This window comes from Leucoraja erinacea, chromosome 48, assembly GCF_028641065.1.
Source record: "Leucoraja erinacea ecotype New England chromosome 48, Leri_hhj_1, whole genome shotgun sequence".
Lineage (NCBI taxonomy): Eukaryota > Metazoa > Chordata > Chondrichthyes > Rajiformes > Rajidae > Leucoraja > Leucoraja erinaceus.
In genome coordinates this window covers 143,224-157,421 of record NC_073424.1, presented here as the reverse complement: position 1 = coordinate 157,421, position 14,198 = coordinate 143,224, and the positions used below count along the sequence as shown (strand labels likewise).

Genomic DNA, 14,198 nt, shown 5'->3' with positions numbered 1-14,198 from the left:
TTGGCCTTCCTGATGCCCCTCTTCAGGTTAGCCCTGGATGAACTGTAGGCTCGAGCATCGCCTGACCTGAAAGCGGTGTCCCGTGCTTTCAGCAGTAGCCTGGCCTCGCTGTTCATCCATGGCTTCTGATTCGGGTATATGGTCACCTGTTTGAGGGAGGTGACACTATTGATGAGAGAGACCACACCTGGAGTATTGTATCCCTTGATTCCACCAGCCCCTGATTGAATGCGGAGTCGAATCGACGGGACGAATGGCCTAATTCTGTTCCTAGAACTTATGAATAGATTCCAACAGATGTGGAAGTTGGGTGGACAACTGCCAGCTGGGAAACAGGCCCTCTGGCTCAATTGCTATGATGAAAAAGATGCCTCATCTACAGTACGCGCATAAGTTTATTTTATCGTCACTCGATGGGCTGAATGGTCCAATTCTGCTGCTATCATTCATGAAACTTATGAATAGACAATAGGCGCAGGATTAGGCCATTTGGCCCTTCGAGCCAGCTCCTCCATTTAATGTGATCATGGCTGATCATCCCCAATCAGTACCCTGCTCCTGCCTTCTCCCTATATCCCCTGACTCCGCTATTTTTAAGAGCCCTATCTAACTCTCTCTTGAAAGCATCCAGAGAACCGGCCTCCACCGCCCTCTGAGGCACAGAATTCCACAGACTCACCACTCTGTGTGAAAAAGTGTTTCCTCGTCTCTGTTTTAAATGGCTTACTCCTTCTTCTTAAACTGCGGCCCCTGGTTTTGGACTCGCCCAACATTGGGAACATGTTTCCTGCCTCTAGCGTGTCCAAGCCCTTAACAATCTTATATGTTTCAATGAGATAACCTCTCATTCTTCTAAACTCCAGTGTACAAGCCCAGCCGCTCCATTCTCTCAGCATATGACAGTCCCGCCATCCCGGGAATTAACCTTGTAAACCTACGCTGCACTCCCTCAATAGCAAGAATGTCCTTCCTCAAATTAGGGGACCAAAACTGCACACAATGACCAAGACTGCACACAATACTCCAGGTGTGGTCTCACTAGAGCTCTGTCCAACTCCAGAAGGACCTCTTTGCTCCTATATTCGATTCCTCTTGTTATAAAGAACATTTATGATCTATATGGTATGAACATTTATATCAGCAGCAATCTAACTGCCTCCTTCCTCTTAGATGCACAGTTTGTGGCGTCAACGTACATCAGAGAAGACGGGGGAAGTGGCGACGATGACAAACTCTACTTCTTCTTCAGTGAGACAGCGCAGGAGTTTGAATACTACAAGGCCGTGCGGGTTCCCCGAGTGGCTCGCGTTTGCAAGGTCAGCTTTGAAACCCTCCAGACCATTTAGCCCATTCTTGTCGAAACAAAGGTTCAAAGGTCTGTTTATTGTCGCGTGTAGATTCAAGATTCAAGAGAGTTTATTGTCATGTGTCCCTGATAGGACAATGAAATTCATGCTTTGCTTCAGCACAACAGAACATAGTAGGCATTGACGACAGAACAGATCAGTGTGTCCATATACCGTTATATAAATATATGCACACATGAATAAATAAACTGATAAAGTGCAAATTACAGATAATGGGCTATTAATGATCAGAGTTTTGTCCGAGCCAAGTTTAATTGCCTGATGGCTGTGGGGAAGTAGCTATTCGTGAACCTGGACGTTGCAGTCTTCAGGCTCCTGTACCTTCTACCTGAAAGTAGCAAGGAGATGAGTGTGTGGCCAGGATGGTGTGGGTCCTTGATGATACTGCCGACCTTTTTGAGACAGCGACTGCGATAAATCCCCTCAATGGAAGGGAGGACAGAGCCGATGATGGACTGGGCAGTGTTTAAATGGTACAGTGTGTACCATTTAAGGTACAGTGAAACTCGAATTACCATACAGCCACAGTGGCGGCGCGATTCACCCGTTGCAGCGGCCCCTACAGCCTGTCTGTCTTTTTTTTATTTTGTGTCTAGTTAAATGTAGTGTTGGTGTTTTTTAATACTGGTTTTAAATGTGTATATGTGGGGGGCGGGGGGAGGGAAGGGGGAAACTATTTAAAATCTCCTCTCTGTCCAGGAGACCCACCTTTTCCCTGTCGGGTCTCCGTTGTCGTTGGGGCCTAGCACCGTGGAGCGGCCTCCAACCAGAACGACCCGGGGGCTCGGGAGACTGCGGAGCTGCAGAGCTGCGGACTACTCGCCATCGTGGGGCTGGCCAGCCTCGGAGTGTGGGGAGCGGCGGTGACTCGCTGCTGCGACTCGACTCGACTCCTGGGGCTCGGAGGCTCCAGCAACGCAGCCGCAGGTCCGGTGGACTGGGACATTGGGAGCGTGCGGGTCCGTGGGGGGGAGAGACCGCTTCCCAGAGCTCCCGCAACGTGATTTCTCCAGCCCGTGTTGCGGGTTTGGAATGACCTGGAGCGGGGACGTACATCGCCCGGCGCGGCTTCATGGCCGTGGGACATTACAGTGCCCGCCTATGACTTTTAGACCGGGAGCGGGGCCATAAATCGCCCCGCACGGCCTAAAATGGCCGTGGGACTTATCATCGCCCGCCTGGGGCTTGGACATCGGGAGAGAAATGGAGAAGAGGGGAGAGAAAAGTCTTTGCCTTCCATCACAGTGGGTTCACTGTGATGGATGTTTGTGTGAATTAAATTGAGTGCATGTCTGTAGGAAATTGTCTTTGTTTGTATGGCTGTGGAAACGGAATTTCGTTTGAGCCTCACTGAGGATAAAATGACAATAAATGGTATTGTATTGTATTGTAAAACAAAAGCAACAAGACACACAACTACATAAAATTAACATAAACATCCACCACAGTGCATTCCCCACATTCATCACTGTGATGGAAGGCAATAAATTCTAATCTACTTCCTCATTATTCTCCCGTAGTCAGGGCAGTCGAACCTCCCACAGCCGGGCGATCGAAGCTTCTGCGGCTTGGAGCTCCTGAAATCGGTCTCTAACCAGAGACCGCGAGCTCCACAATGTTAAGGCCGCAGGCTCCCGCAGTTGGAGCTCCAAGGTCGATCCCCGACAGGGAACAATAGACAATAGACAACAGGTGCAGGAGGAGGCCATTCAGGCCTTCGAGCCAGCACCGCCATTCAATGTGATCATGGCTGATCATCCACAATCAGCACCCCGCTCCTGCCTTCTCCCCGTATCCCCTGACTCCGCTATTTTTAAGATCGCAAGGTCCACGCTGTTAAGTCAGCAGGCTCCCACGGTTGGAGCTCCCCAAGTCCACCTCCAGCAAGAGGCCGCCACCTCCACGATGTTAGGCCGCAGTGCGACGGAGATACGACAGGGGAAAAAAATCACTTCTCCGTCGAGGTAAGAGATTAATAAAAGTTTCCCCAACCCCCCCGCTACCCCCTACATAAAACAAGCTAAAGAACACTAAAAACATACATTCAACACATACTAGAAAACAACAAAGAAGGAAGGGACGAGACAGACTGTTGGCGAGGCGGCCATTGCGGACGCCACCCTGTCACATACATAATTCTTAAGGGATTGGACAGGCTAGATGCAGGAATAATGTTCCCGATGTTGGGGGAGTCCAGAATAAGAGAGAGAAGATCTCATTGAAACATATAAGATTGTTAAAGGCTTGGACATGCTAGAGGCAGGAAATGTTCCCGATGTTGGTGAAGTCCAGAACCAGGGGCCACAGCTTAAGAATAAGGAGTAAGCCATTTAGAACGGAGACGAGGAAACACTTTTTCTCACAGAGAGTGGTGAGTCTGTGGAATTCTCTGCCTCAGAGGGCGGTGGAGGCCGGTTCTCTGGATGCTTTCAAGAGACAACTAGATAGGGCTCTTAAAAATAGTGGAGTCAGGGGATATGGGGAGAAGGCAGGTGAAGATAGATCAGTCATGATTGAATGGCGGAGTAGACTTGATGGGCCAAATGGCCAAATTCTGCTCCCACAACATGAATTTTCCTATCAACAAACGTGATCAAATGTCTTTGAAATGTTGTTATTTATATGTCATTGAAACCATTGAGCCAAGTAAGGGTTTCAATGCGATAATTGCTAAATGTAACTTTAGATTTATTAAAGATGGGATAGCAGCACATTTGGAAAGTGGTGAAATCATTGGACAAAATCAGCATGGATTTACGAAAGGTAACTCATGTCTGACGAATCTTATAGAATTTTTCGAGGATGTAACTAGTAGCGTGGATAGGGGAGAACCAGTGGATGTGGTGTATCTGGACTTCCAGAAGGCTTTCGACAAGGTCCCACATAAGAGATTAGTATACAAACTTAAAGCACACGGCATTGGGGGTTCAGTATTGATGTGGATAGAGAACTGGCTGGCAAACAGGAAGCAAAGAGTAGGAGTAAACGGGTCCTTTTCACAATGGGAGGCAGTGATTAGTGGGGTGCCGCAAGGCTCAGTGCTGGGACCCCAGCTGTTTACAATATATATTAATGATCTGGATGAGGGAATTGAAGGCAATATCTCCAAGTTTGCGGATGACACTAAGCTGGGGGGCAGTGTTAGCTGTGAGGAGGATGCTAGGAGACGGCAAGGTGACTTGGATAGGCTGGGTGAGTGGACAAATGTTTGGCAGATGCAGTATAATGTGGATAAATGTGAGGTTATCCATTTTGGTGGCAAAAACGGGAAAGCAGACTATTATCTAAATGGTGGCCGATTGGGAAAGGGGGAGATGCAGCGAGACCTGGGTGTCATGGTACACCAGTCATTGAAGGTAGGCATGCAGGTGCAGCAGGCAGTAAAGAAAGCAAATGGTATGTTGGCTTTCATAGCAAAAGGATTTGAGTATAGGAGCAGGGAGGTTCTACTGCAGTTGTACAGGGTCTTGGTGAGACCACACCTGGAGTATTGCGTTCAGTTTTGGTCTCCAAATCTGAGGAAGGACATTATTGCCATAGAGGGAGTGCAGAGAAGGTTCACCAGACTGATTCCTGGGATGTCAGGACTGTCTTATGAAGAAAGACTGGATAGACTTGGTTTATACTCTCTAGAATTTAGGAGATTGAGAGGGGATCTTATAGAAACTTACAAAATTCTTAAGGGGTTGGACAGGCTAGATGCAGAAAGATTGTTCCCGATGTTGGGGAAGTCCAGGAACAGGGTTTACAGCTTAAGGATAAGGGGGAAATCCTTTAAAACCGAGATGAGGCGAACTTTTTTCACACAGAGAGTGGTGAATCTCTGGAACTCACTGCCACAGAGGGTAGTTGAGGGCAGTTCATTGGCTATATTTAAGAGGGAGTTAGATGTGGCCCTTGTGGCCAAGGGGATCAGAGGATATGGAGAGAAGGCAAGTACGGGATACTGAGTTGGATGATCAGCCATGATCATATTGAATGGCGGTGCAGGCTCGAAGGGCCGAATGGCCTACTCCTGCACCTAATTTCTATGTTTCTATGTTAAAGGTAGACAAAAGTGCTGGAGAAACTCAGCGGGTGAAGCAGCATCTATGGTGCGAAGGAAAGAATAGGACTCGAGACCCTTCTTCAGACTGATGTGTGGTTTGGGGGGGGGCGGGAAGAAGAAAGGAAGAGGCGGAGACAGTGGGCTGTGGGAGAGCTGGGAAGGGGAGGGGAAAGAGGGAGAAAGCAGGTACTACCTGAAATTGGAGAAGTCAATGTTCATACCGTATTAATGTAGTTGGTATCATATCTGTTTCAAAGATTTGTGGGGTGTTCGTTCTTGTACTGCAAGCCATCTCAATAGTTATTTCTTCATTCAGGGAGATATTGGTGGCCAGAAGACACTTCAGAAGAAATGGACGTCCTTCCTGAAAGCTCGTCTGGTGTGCTGTGATAAAAGCAACGCGATGTGTTTTGATGAGATTCGCGATGTGTTTACCCTGCAGTTTGACCCAAATAACGCATCTTCCACAGTCTTCTACGGGGTTTTCTCCACAAGATGGTAAGTAAAACATTCAAGACACTAGTTCAAGTTCAAGTTACATACACCAATTGTCACATACACCAATTAGTGCAGTGAAATTTGAGTTGCCATGCAGCACCAAAAATAAAATAAAATGAATTCAACTCTATAGAATTTAACATAAACATCCCACACAGCGGAATCAACGTTTCCCACTGTGAGGGAAGGTCATAAAGTTCTTTGTTCACCCGTGGTCAGGGCCCATTGAGCCCTCCGCAGTCGCCGCTACGGGCGGCCCGATGATCAGGCCCTCTCGCCGGGATGATCGAAGCACCGGCGTTGGAATGGAAGAACACACTCAGCGGCCTGGAGTTTCCGAATCGGCCACTTCTTACCGGAGACCGCGGCTCCTGAAGTCCACTGGCCGAGCGGGGCGGAGCTCCAACACTGGCGATCCTCGGCGAAAGATCCCAGGGCTCCGCGATGTTAAAGTCTGCAACCTCCGCAGACCACAGATCCAGTTAAGTTTATGATCACGTGTACTGCGGAGCGGTGGAAAGCTTTTGTTGCGTGGTATCCAGTCATCGGAAAATCAATACATGTTTACAATCAAGACATTAACAGTGTACAGATTAGGCACAGCAGCTTCAATGTGGAAAGATCGATAACCAGGAGACATTATCTTAAATTTATGAGTAGAAACAATAGAATTGAATTGAAGCCAATTTTATTCATCCGGTGAGATTGGTAGAGATCTGGAACTCCTTGGCCAACAAGTTAGTACATTCAGAAAGTACTTGGATATGCTCCAAGCAAATAAACTATTGACCAGTTCAGTTCAGTTTAGTTGTCAGGTGTACTGAGGTACAGTGAAAAGCTTTTGTTGCGTGCTATCCCGTCAGCGGAAAGACAATACATGATTCCAATCAAGCCATTATAATGTATAGATACACGATAAGGGAATAACGTTTAGTGCAAGGTAGGGCTGGCAAAGTCCCATCAATGATAGTCCGAGGGTCTCCAATGAGGTTGACAATAGCTTAGGACTGCTCTCTGGTTGGGGTAGGATGGTTCCATTGCCTGATAGCAGCTGGGAAGAAACTGTCCCTGAATCTGGAAGTGTGTGTTTTCACACTTCCTGTGTCATGTATTTCTATATATCACTATATTTGACCATTGACGTGTCCAATTTCAGGTAGTCCCTGCTTTCTCCCTCCTTCCCCTCCCCTTCCCAGCTCTCCCACACCCAACTGTCTCCACCTCTTCCTTTCTTCCCCCCCCCCACATCAGTCTTCGGCCCACTGAGACCAAGCTAACACTAGGTCTATGTTATCCCACTTTCATAATCCTAGCACTAGGGGCAATTTACAGAAGTCAAATAACCTACAAACCTGCGCATCCTTGGAATGTCGGAGGAAACCGGAGCTCCCGGAGAAAACCCACGTGGCCACAGGGAGAATGAACAATCACCTCACAGAAAATGCCCGGTCAGCAAAGGCAATTAACTAAAACTACCTACGACTACCTAGACTACCCACAACTACATGGCGACTCCACGGCAACTGCACCTACGAATACAGGATTAGCGATTATCTCCATGGCGACCAACATGTTGAAAAATTTGCCGCGACCATACTGAGGCCGCGACTAGTTCCCAGAATGCAGGAACTCCTCGCGACCATGAAGGAGACTCCCCGGAGACCACCAGCGAACATGTGGCGAGCGCAGAGTCTCCTGCACGCGCCTAAAATGTCACCAAAGTGGGACAGGCGCTTAAGTGTGTTGTTTATTTTGTTTTGGTTAGTCTAGTTTTTGGTTTTAGTTTGTGTTTTTGGGGGGGGAGGGGGTTGAAACGGGGTTTACAGTCTCTCCCTGTGGGGGAATGCGACCTTTTTGTCGTATTCCCCTTCTCTGCCTCCGTCTGTGCTGAGGCCTAATGGAGCTGACGACCTCGAGGCTCCGGAGGCAGAGCCCGTCAGGACTCGCTCTGAGCTCGCTCCCGTGAGGGTGGTCCGCTCAGGGCTGGAAGAGGTTGGGACGCTCCCGTGAGGGCGGCCAGCCCGAGGGTGGAACGAGGCTCCCGTCGGAGCGGCCGAGCTCGGGAAGGTGCGGCGCTGGAAGCCCGAGGGAGGTTCGGCGCCCAAGTCGGGGCGGCCCAGCCCGGGGGAGAAGCGGCGCCCAAGTCGGGGCGGCCCAGCCCGGGGGAGAAGCGACGCCCAAGTTGGGGCGGCCCGGTCCGGGGAAGAAGCGACGCCCAAGTCGGGGCAGCCCGGCTAGAGGGAGAAGCGGCGCCCAAGTCGGGGCGGCCCGGTCCGGGGGAGAAGCGACGCCCATGTCGGGGCGGCCCGGTCCGGGGGAGGTTCGGCGCCCAAGTCGGGGCAGCCCGGCTAGAGGGAGAAGCGACGCCCAAGTCGGGGCGGCCCAGCCCGAGGCTGAAGACGGCGCAGTACTCACGTGAGGGTGGCTGGGACGGTGTTCTGGCGGTGGTGGCCTGAGTCCGGGGTTTGGCCACGGGCCAGCGGCTGCGTCTGCAGTACTGGTGGGCGGCAGCGGTGTTTGAGCCGCGGGACTGATTTTAACATCGCCCGGGGGGGGTATCGCCCCAGCGCAGAGGGAGAAGAGGAGGGAAGAGACCTAAGACTTTTGCCTCCATCACAGTGAGGAGATGCTGGGTGGACTCACTGTGGTGGATGTTAATATGTGTTTATTGTTGTTTTTATTGTATTATATGCATGACTGCTGCAATTTCGTTCAGACTTCGGTCTGAATGACATTAAAGGCTATCTGATCTAAAAGGGCCAACATTTTCACACATAGAGTGGTGGGTGTGTGGAACAAGCTGCCAAAGGGGTGAGTTGAGTCAGATACAATAACAACATATAAAGACACTTGGGGAGGAGCAGGGATTGGAGAGGCTTCGGGGCCAAACACAGGCAAATGGGAGTGGTTGCGATAAAGCATCACAGCACGGTTTGGGAACAGCTCCATCCAAGACCTCAAGAAATTGCAGCGAATTGTGGACGCAGCCCAGACCATCGCACAAACCAACCTCCCTTCCATTGACTCCATCTACACCTCACGCTGCCTCGGCAAGGCCAGCAGCATCATCAAGGACCAGTCTCACCCCGGCCACTCCCTCTTCTCCCCTCTCCCATCGGGCAAGAGGTACAGAAGTGTGAAAACGCACACCTCCAGATTCAGGGACAGTTTCTTCCCGGCAGGCAACTGAACCATCCCACCACAACCAGAGAGCAGTGCTGAACTACTATCTACCTCATTGGAGTCCCTCAGACTATCTTTGATCGGACTTCACTGGCTTTACCTTGCACTATAAGTTATTCCCTTATATAGTGAAACACTGTGAACGGCTCGATTGTAATCATGTATTGTCTTTCCACTGACTGGTTAGCATGCAACAAAAGCTTTTCACTGTACCTCGGTACACGTGACAATAAACTAAATTAAACTTAGCCAGCATGGGCAAATTGGTTCAAAGGGCCTGTTTCAGTGCTGTCTGACTCTGACAATGTCCTGTCCAAGGAGTATTGTGGATTGGGTTTCCGTTTATTGAGGTTACTGGAAGAACTTCAGATTGGAGGAACTTCTTCTTCTTCTTAGAATAAAGGGGAGGCCATTTAAGACTGAGGTGAGAAAAACCTTTTTCACCCAGAGAGTTGTGAATTTGTGGAATTCCCTGCCACAGAGGACAGTGGAGGCCAAGTCACTGGATGGATTTAAGAGAGAGTTAGATAGAGCTCTAGGGGCTAGTGGAGTCAAGGGATATGGGATTGAAGGCAGGCACGGGGTACTGATTGGGGATGATCAGCCATGATCATATTGAATAGCGGTGCTGGCTCGAAGGGCCGAATGGCCTACTCCTGCACCTATTTTCTATGTTTCTATGTTTCTTCTTCTTGCGTATGGCGTGCACAGCCCAAAGTTGGAAGTCAACTTGTTCTATTTGATCTATTTGTTTGTATACTTCGGGTTGATTGCATTAGTCGAAACAGGGTGGACCACGTGAAGGTTGCAATCTACCACCCCAAGAGACTTCTGAAAGCATGATATTTACAGATGGAAAACAAAAATAAATTAAAAAACTTGCTCATCTATCCACTGCCCTTTGTCACCTCTAGGGACGACCAGGATGTCTCCGCGGTGTGTGCTTACGGAATCAAAGACGTGCAGGCGGCTTTCAATGGGCAATACATGGAGTATAGAAGGGATGCTGACAAATGGAGCGTGTTCCGAGGTGATATTCCAGAACCACGGCCTGGCATGGTAAGTGGATGAGCATCACCGTGAGGAATGACCAGCTACTGCAGAGGTTCTACTGCAGTTGTACAGGGTCTTGGTGAGACTACACCTGGAGTATTGCGTACCGTTTTGGTCTCCAAATCTGAGGAAAGACATTCTTGCCACAGAGGGAGTACAGAGAAGGTTCACCAGACTGATTCCGGGATGTCAGGACTTTCAAATGTAGAAAGACTGGATAGACGTGGCTTATACTGGCTAGAATTTAGAAGATTTAAAAGATCTTATAGAAACTTACAAAATTCTTAAGGGGTTGGACAGGCTAGATGCAGGAAGATTGTTCCTGATGTTGGGGAAGTCCAGGACAAGGGGTCACAGTTTAAGGATAAGGGGGAAGTGTTTTAGGACCGAGATGAGAAAAACATTTTTCACACAGAAAGTGGTGAATCCCTGGAATTCTCTGCCGCAGAAGGTAGTTGAGGCCAGTTCATTGGCTATATTTAAGAGGGAGTTAGATGTGGCCCTTGTGGCTAAAGGGATCAGGGGGTATGGAGAGAAGGCAGGTACAGGATACTGAGTTGGATGTTCAGCCATGATCACATTGAATGACGGTGCAGGCTCGAAGGGCCGAATGGCCTACTCCTGCACCTATTTTCTATATTTCTATGTTTACTGGGAGTGAAACTAAGCGCCTTGTCATGAGGAAATATCCATTTGTTTGGTGTTTCAAATATTAATAAGGGCGGCACGGTGGCGCAGCGGTAGAGTTGCTGCCTCACAGCGCCAGAGACCCGGGCTCGATCCCGACTACGGGTGCAGTTTGTACGTTATTCCCCATGACTTGCATGGGGTTTCTCCGGGATCACCGGTTTCCTCCCACACCCCACAGAATTCCACAGATTCATCACCCTCTGACTGAAGAAATTCCTCCTCATCCTCCTTACTAAAGGTACATCCTTTTATTCTGAAGCTGTGGCCTCTGGCCCTGGACTCTCCCACTAGTGGAAACATCCTGCCCGCATCCACTCCATCCAGGCCTTTCACTATTCGGTACGTTTCGATGATGTACCCGCTCATCCTTCTACACGCCAGCCGGTACAGGCCCAGTGATTACTTGTACCAACAGTGCAGTAATTTTAATATTCATCGACAGAGAGAGAAAAATAAATACAGAATCTGGAAAAGCTGTCTGTACGGAGTTTGCACGTTCCCCCCGTGACCTGCGTGGGTTTTCACCGAGATCTTCTGTTTCGTCACTCTAAACTAAGACTTTAAAAGTTTAAAGCCCACTCTCCGCCTCTTTCCTCCCACACTCCAAAGACGTATAGGTTTGTAGGTTATTTGGCGTGGTCATAAATGTAAAAATGGCCCCCGTATGTGTAGGGTAGTGTTACTGATCGCTGGTCAATGCGGACTCTGTGGACTAAAGGGCCTGTTTCCGTGCTCTATCTCTAAACTAAACTAAAGACTTTTAAAAGTTTAAAGCCCACTATCTCCGCCTCTTCCTTTATTCTTCCCGCCGCCTCCCTCATCCCCCACATCAGACTGAAGAAGGGTCTCGACCCAAAACGTCACCTATTCCTTCGCTCCATAAAAGCTGCCTCACCCGCTGAGTTTCTCCAGCATTTTTCATCTACCTTAAAGTTTAACTTGTTCAGATCAGATCTCAAGTTTCATAAGAGACTGCAGATGCTAGAATTTGGATCACGATATAAACTGCTTAATGAAACTAGCAGGTTAGGCAGCATCTTTCACACAAAGGTTGATGGGTGAATAGAACGAGCTGCCAGAGGAGGTAGTTGAGGCTGGGACTATCGCAACGTTTTAGAAACATTTAGACAGGTACATGGATAGGACAGGTTTGGAGGGATACAGACCAAACGCAGGCAGGTGGGACTAGCATTGAACGGGACATGTTGGGCGGTGTGGGCAAGATGGGCCAGAGGGCCTGTTTCCACGCTATATGACTCTGTGCGGGGGAAAGTGCCAGGGGACAAGAAGGGATGGGTGGGAAGGGATGAATGACCAGGGCATAAAGCCCCCGTCCCACTAACGTGTCCTTGGCACGCTAATTACGTTGAGCCTCGACGGTCCCGCGAAGGTCGCACGTGATTTCATGCGTCCGCACAGCCGTCTGGAGCGCGTGACGTCATTTGAAGATGGACACAAAGCAGCAGTAACTCAGCGGGACCGGCAGCATCTCTGGAGAGAAGGAATGGGGTGAGGTTTCATGTCGAGACTCTTCTTCAGTCTGCAAGAAGGGTCTTGGCCCGAAACATCATCCATTGCTTCTCTCCAGAGATGCTGCTGGTCCCGCTGAGTTACTCCTGCATTTTGTGTCCATCTTCAATTTTCTTGGCCCCGCTCTGGGAGTAGAAGTGGGGGCGGATCCGGACCGCAACGGCCGTGAGCCCCAGGCCGAGCTCGGCGATCGTTTGCCTGCTTCTGCTGCTGTTGGAGGTGAGACGTTGCGTCGCGCCAGGGTCTTGGGCCTGTCCCACTTTGGCCGTCAGTTCCGCGACAGGCCGTTGGCGCGCAAAGATTTTGTTCGCTACAAACATTTCGGAGCCCCGCGCGATGTCGCGCACAACTACATACCCCTCTGCGCTTCTCAGTGGGACCGGCCCCGCGCGGCCACACGATGCCCGTACGCCTCAACGCGAACACAAGGTTCCGTAATTTGCGTGCCAAGGACACGTAAGTGGGACAAGTCCTTTTACATTTCGTTTGGACCTCAACGGGGTCCAAATGACAAATAAATTGTATTGTGTATTGTGAAGTCCTTTACACAGACTGTGATATCTGAGAAAGGCAGTAAGGGGGGATAGGGTGGCGGCTGGAAACACCTTTGGAGCTGGCAGAGGTGGCGAAGGATTGAATGGTGGATGGGGATGCTAGTGAGTTGAAAGGTGAGGACCAAAACGACTCTATATCTTTGGAGACACAAAAAGCTGGAGTAACTCAGTGGCTCAGGCAGCATCTCGGGAGAAAAGGAATAGGTGACGTTTTGGGCCGAGTCCCTTCTTCAGACCCTATCTAAAAATCTCTTAAATACCATCTGCCTCCACCACCACCCCTGGCAGAGAATTCCAGGCACCCATCCCTCAGAATGTTGCCCACACATCTCCTTTAAACTTTGCCTCACTCACCTTAAAGCTATACCATCTAGTATTTCCTCCCTCCATCCTGGCAAAGAAGGTTCTCACTGTGCCCTATCTATGCCTCATGTTTTAGATATAGAAACATAGAAAATAGGTGCAGGAGGAGGCCATTCGGCCCTTCGAGCCAGCACCACCACTGTGATCATGGTTGATCGTCCCCAATCAATAACCCGTGCCTGCCTTCTCCCCATATCCCTTAACTCCACTAGCCCCTAGAGCTCTATCTAACTCTCTCTTAAATCCATCCAGTGATTTGGCCTCCACTGCCCTCTGTGGCAGGGAATTCCACAAATTCACAACTCTCTGGGTGAAAAGTTTTTTTTCTCACCTCAGTCTTAAATGACCTCCCCTTTATTCTAAGACTGTGGCCCCTGGTTCTGGACTTACATTCTGGACTTATCCAACATTGGGAACATTTTTCCTGCATCTAGCTTGTCCAGTCCTTTTATAATGTTATATGTTTCTATAAGATCCCCCCCTCATCCTTCTAAACTCCAGTGAATACAAGCCTGGTCTTTTCAATCTTTCCTCATATGACAGTCCCGCCATCCCAGGGATCAATCTCGTGAACCTACGCTGCACTGCCTCAATCACAAGGATGTCCTTCCTCAAATTAGGAGACCAAAACTGTACGCAATACTCCAGATGTGGTCTCACCAGAGCCCTATACAAATGCAGAAGAACCTCTTTACTCCTATACTGAAATCCTCTTGTTATGAAGGCCAACATTTCATTAGGTTTCTTCACTGCCTGCTGTACCTGCAGGCCAACTTTCAGTGACCAGTGTACAAGGATGCCCAGGTCTCGCTGTACCTCCCCCTTACCTAACTTAACCCCATTGAGATAATAATCTGCCCCCTTGTTTTTGCCACCAAAGTGGATAACCTCACATTTATCTATATGGTGGAT

General features: G+C 49.3%; 1 protein-coding gene across 2 annotated transcripts in view; it reads left to right on the top strand.

Moving 5' to 3' along the window:
• The window catches only part of sema4f (sema domain, immunoglobulin domain (Ig), transmembrane domain (TM) and short cytoplasmic domain, (semaphorin) 4F), a 155,218-nt gene that overhangs the window by 104,485 nt on the left and 36,535 nt on the right, over positions 1-14,198 (top strand). For both annotated transcript variants that reach the window (XM_055664859.1, XM_055664857.1), the window contains exons 7-9: positions 1,171-1,316; positions 5,732-5,913; positions 10,011-10,155. In XM_055664859.1, the coding sequence (XP_055520834.1) occupies positions 1,171-1,316; positions 5,732-5,913; positions 10,011-10,155 (473 nt within the window). The remainder of the gene's footprint in view (positions 1-1,170; positions 1,317-5,731; positions 5,914-10,010; positions 10,156-14,198) is intronic.